The sequence below is a fragment of the Chiloscyllium plagiosum genome, chromosome 35 (genome assembly GCF_004010195.1).
Source record: "Chiloscyllium plagiosum isolate BGI_BamShark_2017 chromosome 35, ASM401019v2, whole genome shotgun sequence".
Classification (NCBI taxonomy): Eukaryota; Metazoa; Chordata; class Chondrichthyes; order Orectolobiformes; family Hemiscylliidae; genus Chiloscyllium; species Chiloscyllium plagiosum.
Window position 1 is genome coordinate 21,372,832 of NC_057744.1, and position 22,408 is coordinate 21,395,239.

Genomic DNA, 22,408 nt, shown 5'->3' on the forward strand with positions numbered 1-22,408 from the left:
ACCAACACAATTTGGATCCAACCAGGACAACCGGTGCCTGCAACAAATCCGAAGCCTCCAGCAACAGACCTCCCACCGGATCCTCCGCTCCACACTCGCAGTCATGCTCCACTACCTACACTCCCTGCAGTCAGCTCTGCCCCAGCTCAGGACAACACTCTCCCAGACCTGCAAAGGACCTTTGCTGTTCTTCATCCTCAGAAGAATTCATACACTGAACAAACGTTTTTCCTAGCCATATCGAACATCAAAGAAAGTAAGTACAAAAAACTTTCATGTACTCACCCCCACACTCCGGATTCCTCGACCGTTCCTGAACCTTCTTGCGACCTCCGGAACCGCTCAGGCGCCATTGCCCACGTGGCCGCTGCAGCCACCACCGCCGCAGCGAACGGTGACGTCACTTCTGCCCCCACACCGCACAGACAACAGCCACCACCGACCATGCAGCCTCTGCGATCGCCGCCCAGACAACCGCCTCCACAATCACCAGGAAGAACATCGCCGACAGATACGCGGCTGCTGTGGGATCCACGACTACCGGGACCAGCACCGTGTCTGCCTGGCGTGCAACTTCCACCCCCGTAGCTGCCGTCGCCTCAGCCCCTTCCGCCCCCAGTGACGTCACTCACCTGCTCAAGGACCACACCGCACGCTACGCCACCCCCACGTCAATCTCTGCCCCCACGACCAACTCCGCCCCCATGACTAACTCCGCCCCCATGCCTAACTCTACTCCCCACTCCCAGCTCCAGCCCCATACCAGGTCCTCCCTCCCAGCCCTGCCAAAATTTTCACCATCCCTCCAGACCTCCCCCTCTCTGAGGATGAACGTTCAGTCCTCGGCAGAGGCCTCACCTTCATCCCCCTATGCTCCCAGATCAGTCAGTTCGACACGCGGCTAGACATCGAGCATTTCTTCCGCCGCCTTCGCTTCTGCACTTACTTCTTCAACCAGGACTCTCGCTCACCCTCTGACAACTCCTTCTCCTGCCTCCAACACACCCCATCCACCTGGACACCCCGTGCTAGCCTATTACCCGCCCTCGATCTCTTCATAGCTAACTGCCGCCGCGACATTGACCACCTCAACCTGTTCACCCCTCTCACCCACTCCAACCTCTCACCCTCACAGCGTGCAGCCCTCCGCTCCAACCCCAACCTCACCATCAAACCAGCAGACAAGGGAGGCACGGTGGTAGTTTGGCACACCAATCTTTACACCGCTGAAGCTAGACACCAACTCGCGGACACCTCCTCCTACTGCCCCCTTGACCATGACCCTCACCTCCCACCACCAAACCATCATCTCCCAGACCATCCATAGCCTCATCATCTCAGGAGATCTCCCATCCACCGCCTTCAACCTCATAGTCCCACAACCCCACACCGCCCATTTCTACCTCCTGCCCAAAATCCACAAACCCAACTGCCCCAGCCGACCCATTGCCTCAGCCAATTCCTGCCCCACCAAACTAATCTCTGCATACCTCGACACTGTCCTGTCCCCTTAGTCCAAGAACTCTCCACCTACGTTCGGGACACCACCCATGCCCTCCACCTACTCTGTGATTTTCGCTTCCCCGGTCCCCAACGCCTTATCTTCACCCTGGACATCCAGTCCCTATACATTTCCATCCCCCATCACAAAGGCCTCCAAGCTCTCTGCTTCTTCCTCTCCCACCGACCCAACCAGTACCCGTCCACTGACACCCTCCTTAGACTGACTGAACTGGTCCTCACTCTTAACAACTTCTCCTTCCAATCCTCCCACTTCCTCCAAACGAAAGGAGTAGCCATGGGCACCCGCATGCCTGCCTCTTCGTCGGATATGTGGAACAGTCCATCTTCCGCAGCTACACTGGCACCACCCCCCACCTTTTCCTCTGTTACATCGATGATTGTATTGGCATTACCTTGTGCTCCCATGAGGAGGTTGAACAGTTCATCCACTTTACTAACACCTTCCACCCCCGACCTCAAATTTATCTGGACTGTCTCAGACTTCTCCCTCCCCTTCCTAGACCTTTCCATTTCTATCGCGGGCGACCGAATCAACACGGACATTTACTACAAACCGACCGACTCCCACGACTACCTAGACTACACCTCCTCCCACCCTGCCCCCTGTAAAAACGCCATCCCATATTCCCAATTCCTTTGCCGCTGCCGCATCTGCTGCCAGGAGGACCGATTCCACTACCGAACAACCCAGATGGCCTTCTTCTTCAAAGACCGCAATTTCCCCTCCGACGTGGTCGACGATGCTCTCCACCGCATCTCCTCCACTTCCCGCACCTCCGCCCTTGAACCCCGCCCCTCCAATCGCCACACACATCATTTACTGCATCCGCTGCACCCGATGTGGCCTCCTCTACATTGGGGGGGGAGGCCGCCTACTTGCGGAGTGTTTCTGAGAACACGTCTTGGACACCTGCACCAACCAACCCAACCGCCCTGTGGCTGAACACTTTAACTCCCTCTCCCACTCCGCCAAGGACATGCAGTTCCTAGGCCTCTTCCATCGCCAGACCATGGATACACTACGCCTGGAAGAAGTGCGACTCATCTTCCACCTAGGAACCCTCCAACCACAAGGGATGAATGCAGATTTCTCCAGCTTCCTCATTTCCTCTCCCCCTACCTTATCTCAGTCCCAGCCCTCGGACTTAGCACCACCTCCTTGACCTGTAATCTTCTTCCCGAACTCTCCGCCCCACCTCCTCTCCAGTTTATCACCCTCACCCTCACCTGCTTCCACCTATCGTATTCCCAGCACCCCTCCCTCAAATCCCCTGCCCCCTACCTTTTATCTCAGCCCGCCTGGCACACCAGCCTCATTCCTTATGCCCGAAACGTCGATTCTCCTGCTCCTCAGATGCTGCCTGGCCTGCTGTGTTTTTCCAGCATCAGATTTTTCAAGATATACAACACAACCTCCTCCTCAATAATGATAGGCTGTAGAATATCAATATACATATCTCTAAGCTTACCATTGTCCATGTCCTTCTCCTTGGTGAGTACTGATGCAAAGTAATTACTGAGGACATCACCCACTTCCTCTGACTTCACGCATAAATTCCCTTCTCTGTCCTTGAATGGACCTGCTCTTTCCCTCGTTACCTTCTTACTCCTAATAAATCTGTAAAATGTCTTAGGATTCTCCTTAATCTGACTTGCCAAGAACCCATTCAAGCCATCCTAAGTTCTTGTTTAAATTCTTTTCTGCTTCCTTATACTCCTTGTTTGATTTCAGTTTCCGAAACCTTTACATTTTTTTTCTTAGTTGACTAAACATTCAACACTTCTTGCCATCCAAGGTTCCCAATTCTTGCCATCCTTATATTTCATCCTCACAGGAAGATGCTGGTCCTGAACTCTGATCAGTTGGCCTTCAAAAGACTCCTACATGTCAGATGTGGACTTTCCCTCATCAACCTACCCCAAATTACTTTCTCCAGTTGTTGTCTAATAGTGTTGTAATTAACCTTTCCCCAATTTAGCACTTCCACCTCAGGACCAGTCTTACCCATATCCATAACTGTCTTAAAACGTATGGAGTTGTGATCATTGTTCCCAAAATATTCCCACCACTGAAATATTGATTACCTGGCTTGGCTTATTCTCTAGGTCTAACCCACTCCTTCCCTACTTGGATTGTCTACATATGATTTCAAGAAACCTTCCTGGATGCACCTAGCAAGTGTTGCCCTACCTCAGCACCTCACATGAAGGGAATCTCAGGAAGTTAAAATCACCTACTACAACAACTCTGTTGTTTTTACATTTTTTCATGAGCTGCTTAAAAATCTGTTCTCTATCTCCTACTGGCTATTGGAGGGGCCTATAGTCTAACCCCATCATAGCGATTGCACCTTTCTTATTCCTCAATTTTACCCATTTGGGCTCACGAGATAAGCCCTCCAAGATGTCCTTTCTTTGTACAGCTCTGTTGTTCTGATTAATCATTAATGCAACTGCTGCACCCTTTTTGCATCCCCCTGTATCTCGCTATAAACGGCTATATCCTAGAACAATGAGCTGCCAGTCCCGCCCTTCTCTCAACCGAGTTTCTGTAATAATTACCACATTGTAACCCCATGTACTAATCCAAACTCTAATCTTGTTTGCCTTATCTGTTACATTGCTTGTATTAAAATAAATATACTTCAAACCACTATCCCGCCATGTTAATTAACCTGACCCTGCCTGTTCTTCCTCTTGGACATATTTGATTTAACCTTTGTCTTCTCTTCAGGTACTTCACATGAATAAAATAGAAATTGCTCATAAAACTCAAAGAACACATTAGAATTTGCCATGTTTTCTGAGCAATTTTTATTTTTATTTCTGACTTCAAGATTTTTTCATAGGGAATTTATGGAAATATTTAGCTTTAATTTTGAAACTAAAACTCATGATTTTTGAGCAAAATGTCCCTTTAAACCTAAGTACTTGTACAATCTTTCCAGGGTTTGCAACTTATTATTTTTAGTTCAGTGCTTTCTTGTTTTTTGAAAGAAACATGAATAGAAGAAATGTAGTCTTGTACAACAAAATTCAAAACAAAACAACTGAATGTCAAAATTGTTCACACAGAAAGTTCTACTTGTCTCACGCATATATACTGTCATATCTCAATAAACAACTCATTCAGCTTCAATTAGTGTGTTATTTGGTTAAGTTATGTTAGAAAATGTTGAGTCACTTGTGCTTGAATTTGTTTTGAAATTTTAGATTCTTCAAAACAAATTCCGGTCAGATGTTCCTTTTGAGGCTCTCTTGACTCAAGTGGCAAAGGCTTTGATCCGAACCATGATTCAGTGCTTCAATCTATAAATACAAGTTGACAGTCTAATGCAGTTATGTGGAATGCTGCACAGTTGAAGACAGTCTTTTGGGTGAGATGTTACAACCATATCATAAAAAATTAGGATTAAGAACAGTAATTCGGCATATTTCCCCTTGAGTTGATCATCTTCTCCAACTCTATTTTCATGCCCTCTCTCCCCATTCCTTAATTTGGTTCATGTCTTAAAATCTACTGATGAATTCTGGCAATTAAGCATACATAGGCCTCTAAAGAAGAGAACTTTAAAAGGTTTGCAACACCGAGTGAAGAAATTACTTCTTATCTCAAGCTTATATGTCTGACTCCTTATCCTGATATTTGAAAAATCAGGGGAAACAGCCTCATGACATCCTTCCACTAGCCTCTAAGAACGTTAAATGTTTTAATAAGATCAGGTCCTTTTCTAAATCCAGCGAATGTTAACCTAGTCGACAAATTCTGCTCATACATCAACCCTCTCACAAGAACCAATTTAGAGAATTTTATTGCACTCCTCCTAAGGCAAGTAATATACTTCCATAAGAGAGTAAACCAAAGCAACTCACAATTGTTTAGGTGGTGTCACATTAAAACCTTGAATAATTGAAGCAAAACTTTCACTTTTATTCCAATCTCTTGGCAATAAAGGATAGTAAACCATTACTCTTCCTGCTGTTGGTGTACCTGCACACTAACTTCCTGTGATTCATGTTCAATGTCTTCTGAATAACAACATCTGCTCATCTATCACATTTTTAAAAGAAATCTGATTTTTTATTCTTCCTACCAAAGTAGGTAGTTTCACATTTTTCCCCACAGTATAATTAATCTGTTACCTGACCCACTCAGTTAAACTCACTAAACCCACTCTTCCTGATTGTTTGGATATAAATGATGCAGTGGCTCAGGTGGAAGTTGATCAAAACATTCTTTCAGTGCCTTAATTGCCATTCCTCCCTTAACTTCCTGAATGATGGCTATTCTTTCAGCTATCTAAGTCGTTCTATGTCTGCTCCTACCCCTCTTCATCCTGTAAAATCATATTTGAGACTTAACTCTTTGGCCAAATTTTAGGTATCTTTCCTAATATTACTTACTCCAACTCTGCATTTATTTCTCTTTGAAGTATCATGTTTCTTTCATTGTTTTTCTAGAGTATCTTAATCAATCTCTTGTTTTTTTTCTGTATATCAATAAATATATATTCACACACTCAAAGAAATAAGACTTAACATGCAAGAACATCTTATTTTATGAGAAAGATTGTTGTCAAAATAAATACAAATTCTGAGAGTTGTAGGTACAGAATTACATGATGAGCTACGTATTGAATCTTTTCATTTCAGCAACTCTTTGATGAAGAGAGGAATATATGGTTATGATGGTAGAGTGGCTGAGATAAGATAGGAGGAAATTCAAGTGAAGCAAAAACGTCAGCATGGACTGGTTTTGCAGAATGGCCTTTTTTCTGTGTCATATATCATCTGAAATACTATAGAGGCTCTGAGAAGCTGAGACTTCCAACATCTAAACTTCTCAGAGAGCTACAGCGGAAATGTATTTTCAGAAATATTTCAAATAATTTATGGCTGTAAGGATTGCAATTAGTCTTGGATGATTTTGGGGCCAGATGCAACAGAACTCAGGCATTGAGTCTACCAGAGACCAAGGGCCAACCAAAGATTAAATCTTGTGGTCTCACATCATCTCTGACAAACAAATGCTGAATATCAAGTCAAAGAAATTGAGATACAAGTGGACTGTCCTAGCTATTACATAATCAGGGATACTGACTCTGCCTTTCCTGTTTCCACAGGAAAGTTTTTTTTAAAAAAACAGCATTGAAATGTTCCATTGGAGGTTGCAGAAGAATTTGGGCAGAACAGGGCCAGCACTTGTCCCTTCTCCACTAGCTTTATGAAGGATTCTCACAAGCCTGCTAAGTGTGGATTTCTGCTGGATATTCAATTTGACTTTCAGACCTCAACTGATTGGAACTTGCACAAAGAATGTTCTTTAAAGCCAAACTCCTCCTCCCTGAAACCTTTATGAAACACGATTATCCTTTAAAGCTGTAAATACATTTATTTCACTGGAAAACACAATATAAACACATAGCACAATATATCCTGTGTACATCAGTATTAACTGTGACCATACAGAGAATCCAAAAACAGCAAAATGCCAGGATCATGGTAAGTATAATAATCACCAGCCAGAGTTGAAAAATTGTAAAAGTGCAGTCTTTGAATCAATAATGATCCAGTACGGATTGGTTATTATTTAATAAATTATCTAATCCCCTTACTAGCTACTCGCTTTAATGCCTACTCAGATACTTGCATGTCAGATAAAAATCATCCCCTTAAAATATCAACAAAGCATCAAGTCCTTTAAGCAGACAGATAATTCTGAATTTGATATAAGCCTGCTTCCAATAATTTCTCTTCAACTGTATTTGATTCTCAAATGCTTATGATAATGACCACAGACACTATTTCTCAGCAGGTGTTTGATCAACTCATACTTGCATTAAAATTCAATTAAAAATGCACTTATGAAAAGGAATTGGTCCCGAGTTGTATCCATTACTCTGTACAACATTTTCTTGCACATACAATCCACAAAAATGCAGAAAAGCTATAGACCAGTGAAAGGCTCATTCTACAATGTTTGTGTATCATTACTGCTTTTCTGAGCCACTCTGGCAATCACAGGTGCAATTGAATGCAAGTTTGATCATGGTAGGAATAGAGAATAGAACAGTGAAGCAGTCATATACCTTGCTGCTATGAGCAGTCTCAGTAATATTTCAGAACAATCACATTTGGATAGTATAGCACACAACAAATCAAGAATTAAAAAGGTCTGCAGCATGTTATTTCAAATATTACAAGTGTTCATACAAGTGACACTTAATTTTTGTATAGCTGACACAATTAAATATTCTTTAGTTGGCACCCTGAAGTCTTTGGAGAGGACACTGTATTCCAGAAAACTTTCATAGGGGCCTATGAATCTGATTTGTAGGTGGGGTAAAATCCAGGTGAATTCGATTAGATTAGAATTGATGTAATCAATCTGGATTTCACAACACAAACTCCACCTCAATAATGAATGCTTTCAGGAGCCAGGCAGCTTGTGTTTTGTAAAAACTGTTGTGAATATCTCAGAACTCCGCATGAAATAGAGCCTGAAAAAGTCAGGATTACTATTTTAAAATTCTATAATATAGGAATTAGAAACCTCATAAAGAAAGTCGGGCTTTTATAATTAAACTAGTTAATCTGCTTTGCACTCGTTACTCTGAATTGCCTGGCGAGTACGATGGGATTTAAATCAATTGCTTTTCAGAGTCATATCTTCACAATTAATATTTCTGTAAATAATTCTGTATCTAAAATTCACACACTATTTTCTACTTGTACAATTTGTAGTTTAATAATGTCATTTTTTTTGTTGTCCATATTAAAATCATTTGAGCAGGTTTGCAGCTCTGATTCAACACCTTCACTTTCATATTACAAAACATTTGTTTTATCTACAATATACCAAAGCACATGAGGAATCAAGACTTATGACAACAAGGAGCAATTTACATCGTAGACTTGTTAACAAGTTAAATAGCGACTCAATGTAATTAGCATAACCCTTGATTAGTATGACAGAAATTCATATTTTAAGTACACAACACATTTAGGGAAATTCACTCCAGACAAAAGCAGTCAGAATCATATCATAAAACATGTTACAATTATTAATTCTTTAATCTTTGTGAGTGAGGGATTATCTTGCATGAAACTGGCTCTCAATAGGCACAATGATATCTAACATTGTCAGTGAAAATGGAACGAGATTGCTGCTGCCAACCACTATATACATGTAAATGCCACATGGTACTTCAAAATAGCTACTGATGATTATAAACTGATCAAGCTCCAGTTTCATGTCCTAATCTATCAATGTGATGACATTACTGGTTCCTAATCAATCTTCACCTAAGAAGGACTCCTCATTTAAAATGGTGTCAGGTGGTGGAAAATTGTAATTAAAAACTTTCTGTGAGACGACTTCTTCTATTTCACAGGTCATAAACGACCCAAGGAAATTCACCTCATCTATCCTTGGACTCATAGCCATGGTAGATTGGTGTCAGCACATAGTTCATAAATTAATCAAATTAGAGAAAATGATCTATTTGGATACAAACATTTGTCACACAACACAAATTATCTCTAGCACTAACATCAATTACCTCATTGTTCTTCTTGCCAGGGAGTTTTTTTTCAAAGTGCTTCTTTGTTACTTTTAGGTCAAGTTAATTTTGCCTCACACAGAAGAAAATCTTGCCATTTACATTGACCTATCTCTTGAACATTATAATAATTCCCAGACCGGCATTGTATGCTATGGTCTTGTATGAATCCTCTGGCTGGGACACCAGTTTTAGAAATAAGTTACAGCTTTGGGATGCGCCAGTACCAAGTCTTGTGAAAGACTGTCACAACAATATTAGATCCCACATAACACAATCCCATGCAAACAAAATACACAGCTTCTAAAAATGGGCCAGGTCCCAACTTCCTGTGCGAGAGGGGGAGAGAAATAGATTTTTTATATCCACCAATAAAATGTTCTGATTGATTTTCAGTATTGTCTTGAAAAAAGTGACTTTCACAGACGTTTCATAAAAACCTACGCTGGAAATCCTCCATTGAATGCTTATCTCTTCCAGTGTAGACAATTTCTAAACAGAAAAGTCACAATTTAATAGTTTATAGTTTACTGACCAAACTGTTAGTGCTTATAAATCAGCATTTGAAACAATCAATGTCATATGAAACAAAATAAACTGAAAATGAAATTGTTGACATCTATTTAAATGAACGTTTTGATTCTCAAAGTGAGGTGTAGAAAAGATGGGCAAAAAAATGCTTTCCTTTTTTTTTTGCATGGTTGGCCTCAAAACCTGTTTAGCCAAAACACTATTGTTTTAATTTCTGGTGCACAAATGATCGATGGGGTAAGAGAGATCTACTTGTAGTCAAAATCTCTGTAGAGTTCTGTTGGCATCATCTGAGATGCAGAGCATTTTATGAAGAGGGTGGATCTGCTGAGTCCTTCTGATTTCAGTATACTTTAATCCAATGTGACCCTTCTTGAATGACATTTTTTGTTTTATTTGACACTACTATTTTGGTAATTGTTTAATGCAATGAAGAATCGTATTGTGACTGATGCAGTACTAGCTGATTTAGCTTTTTATCTGAAGCCAAATCATTATTTTCATTAGCCTGCTGTTCTGAAATGGCTGTTTACAGAGCAAAGGTTCCTGCAATTGCTGGAAATATGTTTCAAGAAATTTAATGGTTTTTCTGATATCAGCTCTAATTTTTCAAGAGGAAAATGCAATTTCTACGAGGAGTCAACTTGCAAAGGAATAGTTCACTTTCCAAGAACTTTCAATAGTCAAGATGCAACAGACTGTTCCCCAATTAAGTCACTACCAATGATGGATCACAAGTTCATGTAACTGCATGGGTCTGTAATTAGCTGGGTGACAGGATTTATTCCAGCATCTCCTACAAAATGGGCGGCACGGTGGCACTGGTTAGCACTGCTGCCTCACAGCGCCAGAGACCCGGGTTCAATTCCCACCTCAGGCAACTGACTGTGTGGAGTTTGCACGTTCTCCCCCCGTGTCTGCGTGGGTTTCCTCCGAGTGCTCCGGTTTCCTCCCACAGTCCAAAGATGTGCAGGTCAGGTGAAATGGCCATGCTAAATTGCCCATAGTGTTAGGTAAGGGGTAAATGTAGGGGTATGGGTGGGTTGCGCTTCGGCGGGTCGGTGTGGACTTGTTGGGCCGAAGGGCCTGTTTCCACACTGTAATGTAATCTAATCTAATCTAAAATTAAAGCAGAATGGTTGATATTACCACATGACTCAATTGGAAGTCTTGTCACCAATGGATCCACCATTTTCATTAAGTATTATGGAATTTTAAAATACTCTTAGAACTATGCCTTAAAAAATGAATTACATCTGTGATATTCTTCTAACCACACATCTCACTTCAGTATCACTTCTTCATTAGAGAACTCCCAATATTTGATTCACCTACTGTCAAAACAACTGAGCCACGATACTTGGAAAAACCCCCAAATAGTATCACCATGGAGTTATTTCTCCATTGTTCACTGAGATGGCCAATAACAATTTTCCTTAGATCACATTAAAGGAATTTGCTATTTTTATTCCAATGCAATGAACAGTATATAGCTAGCATCCAACCATATTCGCTTACAAAAATATCTGTCCCAGACCTGCAGCTGTAGTTGATTGTTTGGAAGATTAGGGTGCTATGGGAAGAGGGCTGGAGTTAGGAATGCCTCAAAAAGATGATTTCAGTAAAATTCAGTTTCAGTCCAGGGTTTGGAGCAGCAACTTGCTGTTTAGGCAGCAAAAGGGACCTAAAATTAGAATGCTGTTACATTTGCCTTCTAAAGAACCTGACAAAAATGTGCATTTTCAGGTTTACTAACTATCTCCCACTGGGGTAACCATTGCAAAGAATGTATGTACTTAGTGAACCACCAAATTAGCAATTAATATGACAATTATTCACACAGGCAAAGTCAAGCCTATACAGTACTCCTGAGTGCAATTGTTTTATTCCTTTTGGTTGACATTTAGGTGTTATAGCATTCTGTCAGCAATGCTGACTCAATGATAATGTAGTCACCAGAGAATCTAAATATGGGACTGAACGCAAAAATAAGGTTAGTCTCAATTAAAAGCTGTTGAGAGGACGGCTATAAATGTTATGCTTAGCTCATTCTCTGGGGTAAGTTGGATTATATTTGTGTCACTGATAAATCAGTAATAAAAGTTTAATTTAAAATGTATTTCTGAGGGTTTGTTTCACAATAACAGTATTTTACAGGATATTGGCTCTCAGGAATAGACACAGCACACTTTCAAATGTTGACCATAAAGGTTAAATTGAATTTTCTTGTCCGAACTAATGCCAAGACTTCCACAAAATTATGTTCTTAAATGAATTGTGTTACTTGCTTTGTTTGCTGCTATATTTTGCAATTCCATAGTTCATACTATCCTTCAGATCCAGGCTCTTGACATTGAGTTGCAAGCTGGAAAGGCTCAGCATATGGACAACTATCTAACACAGTCATGGTCTTTTGATACAGAGTAGATAATTTAGTACCGCAATGAGAGATTTCTTCACTCTCAGGGTGGTAAACCTTTGGAATTCTCTAATACATAAGACTGTGGAGGCTATATCACTGAAAATATTTAAGAAAAAACTAGGTAGAGTTGTAGACACTCGAGGCATCAAGTTTGTATTGGGAAAAGTTGAATTAGAGGACCAAGCATGATTATATTGAATAGCCTATTTCTGATTTTTTTTGTGATTACTCCAGAAGGAGCATACTCTTTGGCAAGAACAACCATAAGATAAAGTTGAGCAATGTAGGAAAGAATACCTGGGCTGTTATCCTTTCCCTCCTTGCTGTATTTGTAAAGTTTGATCAAATCTCTGCAAGTAAGTCAAGAATCTAATTGAAAATCAACTCCAATGTACGTTTCACCATGTACAACTTTAAAATACAAAATATCAATTATATCTTCTAATACGCATCTAATTCTAAAATGTGATATTTATCTAAACCATTTAGTTTATTTTCAGACAGCCTATCTTATGCCATTTTTAAAAATACTTTCTTTGCAAATACAACATCTGTTAAAGCTATGTGTAAAATGAAAACATTGAAATAAACCTTATCAATAGATTTCAGGGAGAAATGAGTAAAAGCAATCAGATTTTCCTCATTGTAAAAGTCAAAATAAATTTACAAATTAATCTAGTCTAAGTTTAATTTAACTGTAGTATTCAGTTGAAGAGGAGGAATCCCTTGGAAGATTTCAAGAAGATAACTATTAAAGTATATCTTTGTTTTTACTTAAGTGTCAGTATTATTTACACATTTAATTATTAAATAGCATTAGTGTTTAAAGATGAACAAATTTTAAAATAATCTTATGTCAGCTTGCTTAATCTTGATTTGGGAAATGTCTAATGTTCTTATTAGTGCAGGCTAAGTAAAATCAGTGCTTCTGAATTACAATGGTTTGATTGGATTCAACATTTTTGCGCAGCTTTCATTATTTACCTATACCTCAATTGACTCTGAAACACTTTGATACAGCTGACAATATGATTTCTTTTTAAAGTGCAAGATGTATTGCACTCAATACTTTCTTTGAGTATTGTTAGTAAGACTTGTTGATGGGTATGTTAGTTTCAGATTTAGTAGTTTACTATCAAAATTGAAATAACTTTCAAGTTGTCCAAATCATGATTATGTTATATTGTATCAAGATTTATAATAATCTTCTGATTTTGGACAAAATACACGGATAGTTTCTGAAATACAGAAAAAAAAATCATGCATCTTGTAAAAGATATTCTTGTTTATTTTGATATTAGGAATTGTAAAATTACCTGGATTAAAATAAAACTTTGAATCTCTTTATTTGACACTGAATCATGTGAGGGACTGTGCAAATGATGGTAGGCAAACAGCAGTGGATGATTTTACAGTACCAGAATCTGATGAGAGATTTTATGCTGTAACAATTCTCAACACTTATCTGCACTGACATTGCTATCCGTTATTTAGTAGCCATCTCTTATTAATGAGTACTGCAACGTCCAATAAAGAAATTGTAAAACTCCTGCTGCCTTTAAGCATAATGAGATAACTGTCTTTGAATTTAATTGAAATGTAATTTTTGCAGTCACAAATCAGACAAGGCATCTTGCATTGCTCCAAGTTAATTTTGGGGTTTGGAATGGCATGCTGTTCTTAAATGTCATTGTAAGTTATTCCAGTGTTCTTTAAAATTTGTTCTAATATGTGACACTTCTGTGATTGAACAACCCTTTGAAAATCAGGTATGCTTTGTATACATTATCCACCTTGAATGAATGCATCTCTAAATCCATTGTGACTGAATAAATAAAGATAACAAAAAAAAAACAAGACTTGAGCCTAACATTTTGAAAATTGCCTCAGCTTGTTTAAATTATTACTAATATTAGAAAAAGGCTATTAAAGGGAAAAATTGATGGGTTAATGTCATTCGTGTAATAAATAAGTTGGAGCCTAAAAGCTCTATGCATTGAATTCAAGAACAAAGATCTAATTGGACTGATGTTACAATTATGAATCCTTAGCAGTTCTGAATTGGTTCAATAAGAGTCAGTTTCTTAATTCACAACAAAGTGACAAGTTCTCCAACTACCAGGCTGATGTGGAGAATTGACAATATGGAATCAGTTGAATAAACTGAATCTCACTTCTAGTTTCTGTATGTCTTCTGTTTTTAAACTGTTGCTTACTGGAGTGTTGCTGTGTCAGTTGTTTTCAATTCTCTCATTCATCTGCTGACGATGCATATGATAGTGCTAAGACTTGTCCTATTTAAGGAAATGTCGCAATTGGACGTATTGTTGTAGCTCATAGAATAGAACAGATCATACAGTCATCACAGTTATCAATGTGATTTCTACATGAACAATTTGAAATATGCACACAAATAATACTTGATTAGCAACACGTCGAAACACTATACACGAACAACTGACACTAACTCTTATTATAGCATTTTTCAATAACTATTTCCTTTTAACACTTCACTATAAAAGTTGTATTGACGGTACAATAGTGGTCAAGAATAGGCCTCCTTAGAAGGTCGAGGAAAAGCAGAGCTGGCTTTCAGCTGTTCACCAGTAACGCAACCCCCTTGCTCCTTGGTCAATTGTGTGATACTTGAAATATTCCAGATCTCTGAGCAATCTATCGTCAAATATGATCAGATGCATACAATTTACTGCAGCAAACAATGTAAAGAGCACATGTTGCAATCTCTTGTGAACAAATTAAAATCATTTATCCATTGTGTGAATAGAAAAGTCCAATAGAACTCAGAAAAACAATCAGAATTTCAGTGAGTCTGCACTCCAATTGAAATCATCTTCATATGCATGTGATCAGGTAAGAAATAAATTTGCAAAAACAGTGCATGTGAAAAAAAAATCAGACATTAAATTTGGAGATTGAGTAATCAAAACATAAAACTTCCAAAATTGCACATAAAGAATCTTCTGTAAAGTAAACAAAGGGAAATTTTCTGAGTCCAAGTGATAAATTTCTTCTGATTTGTTAATTATAAGCAAAATAATGAATGCTGCAATGGATTCAAAGCCAAAGGCTTCATGGTTTTCTCTGCTTTTCAACAACTCAGTCCGTCACAATGTTAGTGGCTGATCATCCTGGGGATTGCAGAACCTAAACAAAGGAAAGTCAGTCATTGACTCTGAAAAGAGAAATAATATGGACAAGATTCCAAGCCTATATTCTATCACTTATTTCATCACACGAAAACTGTGGAAAAAATATTGTAATTCCCTGCAAGTAATCCACTGGGTCCACTAGAGTGACAGCTTATATTTTTACAAACCATTAAAGTAATAAAACTTCCCAAAACATTTAACAAAAAACATTTAACATTGAACCTTTTTATCACAATAGGACAGATGACAAAACACTTGGTCAAAGAGGTAGACTTTAAGGACTACCATAAAAGAAGAATGTGAAGCTGAGAGATAAGTAGGTTTCGGAAGAGAGTTCCAAATTTTATGCCTTAATTGGCAGCAAAAAGCCAGGGCACCATTGGAATTGGGATTAAAATAGAGGCTGCCCAAGAAGTGCAAAGATCTCGGATGATGATTGGGCTGAAGGACGTTACAAAGATAATTGAATTTGAGAACGATGAGAAATTTAAATGTGTAGTTTTGTCTAAACAGGAACCAATATACATCAGCATTTCTGTTTAATTTTAAAACAGTGATGTGAAAATGTTCACATTTGTGATTTATCCTTATTAATTACTTATTTCTGTCTCCTTTTAAACAAGATTAACTGAAAAAATACCAACAACTGCAAATGCCTCACCAACTTGTTCTGACTACCTAAACAATAATCAGAGAGGAATTTTCAGATTTTTAATCTTGTTTGATCTTGAGTTTCTTTTGTAATTGTTTTTTAATTCACCCATAATTTTGTATGACCTCAGGCGGGGGCTTAGGGGGTGGGGGGAGTGGGGGAAGTGTTGGATTATCTGACCAGATTTCATCCAGGCACCACGAATGTAAGGCAAGCTTTATAGACTGACTCATATTTTGATAAGTTTGTAGCATGATCATTAGTTAAGAGAATGCATCCTAAAACAACGGGTTAGCTTAGCCTTATTGAGATGAAAGTTTCGAATTATTTCTACTTGATGTACACAGCATTATTGCTGAAAATGTGTTGCTGGAAAAGCGCAGCAGGTCAGGCAGCATCCAAGGAACAGGAGAATCGATGTTTCGGGCATAAGCCCTTCTCCTGAAGAAGGGCTTATGCCCGAAACGTTGATTCTCCTGTTCCTTGGATGCTGCCTGACCTGCTGCACTTTTCCAGCAACACATTTTCAGCTCTGATCTCCAGCATCTGCAGTCCTCACTTTCTCCTCGTACACAGCATTATTGCCTTGGTTTAGCTTAGTTGGCTGGCTTGTCGGTTTACAGAGCAGTGTGATGCCAACAGTATGGGTTCAGTTCCCATCACTGGTTTGAGGTTACCATGAAGGACTCTCCTTCTCAACCTCTCCCCTTGCCTGAAGTCTGATGGCCCTCAGGCTAATTCAACATCAGTCACTTCTCTCTCTAATCAGAGAGCGGCCCCTATGGTCTGGTAAGACTATGGCGACACAACAAACATTATTGCCTAATTTTTCACTTACGTGTACTAACCAAGATTTTTTGATGTTTGGATTTTTCCCTTAGTTAAAAGTGGAAAATTCTGTTCATCACAAATATAACTGGTCTAAAATAGAGGAAGCAACTTTTCCACAGTTTTCATATTGTATTTGATATTTTGTAAATGCAAGTGAAATGCATTTATAATTGGCATAGGTATTTGATGTTCATTGATTAAAATATAAAATTAAGAATTCTTGATCTAAAAATTAATTCTATTAAAAAAGGCATTTTGATTTCTGCAACCTTAACTATTCTGTGACATTGGACTCAAAGTCCATTTCAATTTTTGGTTTTGTTTTATATATATTTATGGTGATTTATCATTAAGTATTCAGAACATTGATTTTGGTTCTTTTGCTAATACTGCATGCAAACTGGTGCTACAGTTTGATCGTGTTTCTTTTCTGCGTTTGCCAGTAATAGCTGAACAACAGAAAACAGTGTTGAAAAGACACCAGGGTTGTGGCACAGACAGACTAGTTGTGCAATTTAGAAATGCTTGTCTATTTTTAACCAGCTAGTATAGATGTGTCAGAGGAACCTCAATTATCCGAATATCAATTATCCGAATTTCGGATTATCAGAAGAAGAGCTAAAGGTCCTGGTGGAACCATTACATCAAAGAGGTGTTTCAACACTGATCGTACCTTTTGTTTGCAATGATTAAAAATGAAGTCTGCTTCCTGAAATGCTGCTGAGAATAGTCCTGGACTTCGATGGAAGCCCAGACATCATCTCCAAATGACTGACCTCCCGCCCTCTCTCTCTGTCCCCACACTTTCTCTGGAGTTCTACACAGGAGGGTACCCTAAACCCCGCTTCCCCAGATAATCTATCCAACATTGTACTGTGCAGGGCAAAAGTGGAACTTGTCAAAAAGTTGTGTGTATGTGCGCTATTTTGAGACTCACATCCCAAATGCAGCAGCAATCTTGCTGTTGGTGTCCAGTCTAGCTGCTCCGGAGAGGGGGGAGGGTACAGAGGCAGATGGGGACTCAAGCGGGCTACTGGGGGGGGCAGGGTTGGGGGCAGAACGGGGAGCAGGGTTGGATGGATTTCGGGGGCATGGGTGGGGGCTTGTGCACAGTGTGCTACAGCCTAGGTTCCTGAACTTAAGCAAGTGTTGGCTGTGTCAATCTGATTGAATTTATGGCGGTGGGATGCTGGTGAGGATGCTTCAGCAATGTTGCAGATCCCTTTCACACAAGTGTGTGTTTGCTCAGAAACAAACCCTGAGATAGAGGGAGCAAGGCAGGCAGAATGAGGAAAAAGGAAACTTCAGGCCCCAGAGGCCTAGTAACTATAGGCCGGTGAACTAGTAACTATAGGCCGGTGACCTAGTAACTATAGGCCGGTGAGTCTCACTTCTGTTGTGGGCAAAGTCTTAGAGAGAATTGTAAGGGATAGGATTTATGCACATCTGGATAGGAATAATGTGATCAAGGATAGTCAGCATGGTTTTGTGAAGGGCAGGTCATGCCTCACAAACCTTATTGAATTCTTTGAAAAGGTGACGAAGGAGGTTGATGAGGGGAAAGCGGTAGATGTGGTATATATGGATTTTAGTAAGGCGTTCGATAAGGTTCCCCATGGTAGGCTACTGCAGAAAATACGGAGATATGGCATTGAGGGTGAGTTGGAGGTTTGGATTAGGAATTGGCTGGATGGAAGAAGACAGAGGGTAGTAGTTGATGGCAAAGTTTCTTCATGGAGTGCCGTCACTAGCGGTGTTCCGCAAGGATCTGTTTTGGGACCATTGCTGTTTGTCATTTTTATAAATGACAAACAGCAATGGTCGTAAAACAAATCCTTGCGGAACACCGCTAGTGACGGCACTCCATGAAGAAACTTTGCCATCAACTACTACCCTCTGTCTTCTTCCATCCAACCAATTCCTAATCCAAACCTCCAACCCACCCTCAATGCCATATCTCCGTATTTTCTGCAATAGCCTACCATGGGGAACCTTATCAAACGCCTTACTAAAATCCATATATACCACATCTACCGCTTTCGTTTTCATTAGAGAAAATAAGGTTTAGGGGTGACTTGATTGAGGTGTACAAGATGATTAGGGGGTTAGATAGGGTCGACAGTATGAACCTTTTCCCGCGTATTGAGTCGGGTATTACAAGGGGGCATAGCTTTAAATTAAGGGGGGTAGATATTGGACTGAAGTTAGGGGTAGGTTCTTCAGTCAGCGAGTCGTAAGTTCATGGAATGCCCTGCCAGTAGCAGTGGTGGACTCTCCCTCTTTATGGGCATTTAAGCGGGCATTAGATAGGTATATGGAGGATAGTGGGTTAGTATAGGTTAGGTGGGCTTGGATCGGCGCAACATCGAGGGCCAAAGGGCCTGTACTGCGCTGTATTCTTCTATGTTCTATGTTCTATGACAGGCATTGAATCAATTAACCGAATAATCAATTATCCTAACGAAATAGGGCCCACCCATCTGATTCGGATAATCGAGGTTCCTCTGTATTATGTAATTAATGTATTTTCTAACTATACCCAGATTGTTTAATGGATCTGACAAACAAAACAGGTGTTACACTCTGATACCCTAAGTAGTTGATTACCATCATCATATGGGGCAAGAAAAAGACCAATTAAATAAAAAATGGTGCATATCCTGGAAATATTGTTACACCAGTGAAATTATAACTGATTACCTCATGGAAATCTGGCCCCATTCCACTTCTTTTTCATATATTAAATCAATACAAGGCATGTTTAGGAGTGGATGCTCATTGGTGCTTGTGAAATAAAATTACACTGTAAGCAGTGGAATTATAATTTTTGTACTTGTCTGATTTTAAAAATCTAAGGTGTATTTTGGAAACATCAAGGTTACATCCTAATAGAAATTACCTTTCTCTGATATAAAATGATTTCTTACTGAAGGTGTTGGGGGAAAGGTCAATATAGTTCAGAGGTTTGGATATTGAAAACCTGGTGAAGGCTGATCAGAATGAGGTCCAGGGAATGGGAGATGCTGTCACTTTTAGAAAGATTTATTACATGTGCAGTTACTTTTTTAAAAAAAATTATTCACAGGCAACAGTACATTTTTTGCAATGATTGGTATTTCTGTATCATGAAGGCTTTGATGTTGGACATGATTTAGATTGAATACGAATGCAACAAAATGTGGAGCAAGGAAAAAACACTTTTCAAGCTAATTTCTTCCAATAGGCCATATAAAATTTGCACTTGTTAACTACTCCTGGACTAATTTGAGATATGTAAACTTCTAAGAGAAGGTCAGGAAATGTCAGTCTAACATTAATCAGCTTGTAACCAGATGCTATTCAGATCTACAAGGAATCTGAAATCATGATGCGCAATGGAATATTTGAACTTTACTTATTCTACATACTTTGAAACGTTGTTTCTTTTGGGCATCTTTTAAGTTGTCGAGCATCGCATCAACAATACCTAAGAGGAGTTAATTGCACTTAGGGATGTGTAATTAATGCTGACCCAGCCAGCAACAGCACATCCCATGAGCAAATTTAATTAAAAGTATATTCAATTTATCGAAAAATAAAATCACCTTTAATCAGAAGGAATTTGCTTATGTGTGAATCTAAGTTGAACATATAAACTAACAGAGCCTAATAATAGGTGTATGGGATCATTTTGAATGCCGGCTGCTCAACAAACAGCTTCTGCTATGTATATCAGAATCCCTGATCTGCTTTCGACAGAAATTAAATGATCACCAGATGAAGTAAATAAAGCACTTAGATTTTTAAAATTCTCTAGAGTTCCCCTCAAAATATACTGCTAAAAGCTTGTACGTTACTGGATTGTTCTTCATGCTTCTTGCTTTTCAGCATTAAATCCTTTTTGTTAAAAAAACAACTCCTTGTTACCAGCCTCATATTATGTTCTTACCAAGTTATCCACTGTCAAAACTGAATACATTCCTACTCCTCCACAGGAACCGTGGAGTGATTCTCTTTGTTTCCAGAAGGTATCGCCAGGTAGTCTGTTCTATAATAAGAATTGAGTTGGAAATCAATTTGAATATTCAGAATGTATGTGTTTTATGTATCATATATTTAATGACTAACTTAATAACAGCTAAATACAGGCGTGATCATTTTCATAGTTGCCCAGTAAATCTCTTGAAAGAACTGTCCTCATTTACAATATGATGCGATTTCAAAGGAAGTAGATAAATCCCAGGGACCTGATCATGTGTTTCCCAGAACTTTATGGGAAGCTGGGAAAAGATTGTTAGGCCCCTTGCTGAGATATTTGTGTCATCAATAACCACGGGTGAGGTGCCAGAAGACTGGAGACTGACTGATGTGGTGTTTATATTTAAGAAAGGCTGTAAGGGAATGCCAGGGAACAATAGTCCAGTCAGCCTTCTGTCAGTGGTGAGTAAGTCGTTGGGCGGGTTTCTTTGGGACAGACTTGTGGGCATTTGGAAAGGCAAGGACTGATTAGAGGTACCCAGCATAGCTTTGTGCATGGGAAATCATGACTAACTAACTTGATTGAGTTTTTTGAAGAAGTGACAAAGAAGATTGATGAAGACAGATTGGCAAACATCATCTGTATGGACCCCAGCAAAACAAGGTTCCATACAATGGACTGTTTAGTAAGGTTAGATCACATGGGATCCAGGGGGAGCTAGCCAATTAGATACAAAATTGGTTTGAAGATAGGAGACAGAGACTGGTGGTGATGGAGGGCTTTTTTTGGACTAGAGGCCTATGAACAGTGGTACGCCACAAGGATCCTGCTTGGTCCACTGCTTTTTGTCATTTATGATGTGATTATAGGAGGTATGGTCACTTAGTTTATAGATGACACCAAAATAGGTAGTGTAGTGGACAGTCAAGAAGATTATCTCAAAGTACAACAGGACCTTGATCATAAGGGCCAATGGGCCGAGGCGTGGCAGCTGGAGTTTAATTTAGAAAAATTTTGAGGTGTTGTGTTTAGGTAAGGCGAACGAGGACAGGATTTATACAGTTAATGGTAGGGACCTGGGGAACAAAGAGATCAAGAGGTGCAGTGCACCTTTCCTTGAAAGTGGAGTTGCAGGTAGACAGGATGATGAAGGTGGCATTTGAAATGCTTGCCTTCATTGATCAGGACATTGAACATAGGATTTGAGTTGCCATGTTGTGGCTGTACAGGACATTGTTGAGGCCACTTTTGGAATACTGCATTCCGTTCCAGACTCCCTGCGATAGGAATGGGGTTGTTGAAAGGGTGCAGAAACGATTTACAAGGATGTTGCTGGGACTAGAGGGTTTGAAGTATAGGGAGAGACTGAATAGGCTGGGGCTATTTTCCCTGGAGAGTCAGAGACTGAACAAGTGACATTATGGAGGTTTATTGGTCTTTTTCCTAGGCTGGTAGAGTCCAAAACAGAAACACATAGGTTTAAGGTGAGAGAAAGATTTTAAAAAGGACCTCGGAGGTAACTTTTTCACGCCGAGGGTGGTGAGTGTACGAAACAAGCTGCCAGAGGAAGTGGTGGGAGTGGGTACAATTACAACACTTAAAAGGCAACTGGATGAGTATATGAATAGGAAGGATAGGGGCCAAATGCTAGCAAATGGGACTAGGTCAGATTGGGATGTTTGGTCAGCATGGATGAGTTGGACCGAAGGATGTGTTTCCTTGTTGTATGATTCAATGAATCAAGAGTAACAAATTAAA

General features: G+C 39.7%; 1 protein-coding gene across 5 annotated transcripts in view; it reads right to left on the reverse strand.

The window, feature by feature from the left end:
• Positions 1-6,896: 6,896 nt before the first annotated feature.
• The window catches only part of scn3b (sodium channel, voltage-gated, type III, beta), a 45,513-nt gene continuing 30,001 nt past the window's right edge, over positions 6,897-22,408 (reverse strand). The window contains exons 5-7 of one of the 5 annotated variants that reach the window (XR_006309382.1): positions 20,621-20,719; positions 12,337-12,389; positions 6,897-9,578 (exon numbers count right to left, since the gene is read on the reverse strand). Coding sequence is in view for 3 of the 5 variants with exons in the window: in XM_043676788.1 (XP_043532723.1) it covers positions 20,653-20,719 (67 nt within the window). In the remaining 2 variants the exon portion in view is untranslated. Of the gene's footprint in view, positions 9,579-10,669; positions 15,205-20,620; positions 20,720-22,408 lie in introns of those variants that run through there. The other 4 variants (XR_006309381.1, XM_043676788.1, XM_043676787.1 and 1 more) reach the window with 4 other exon arrangements.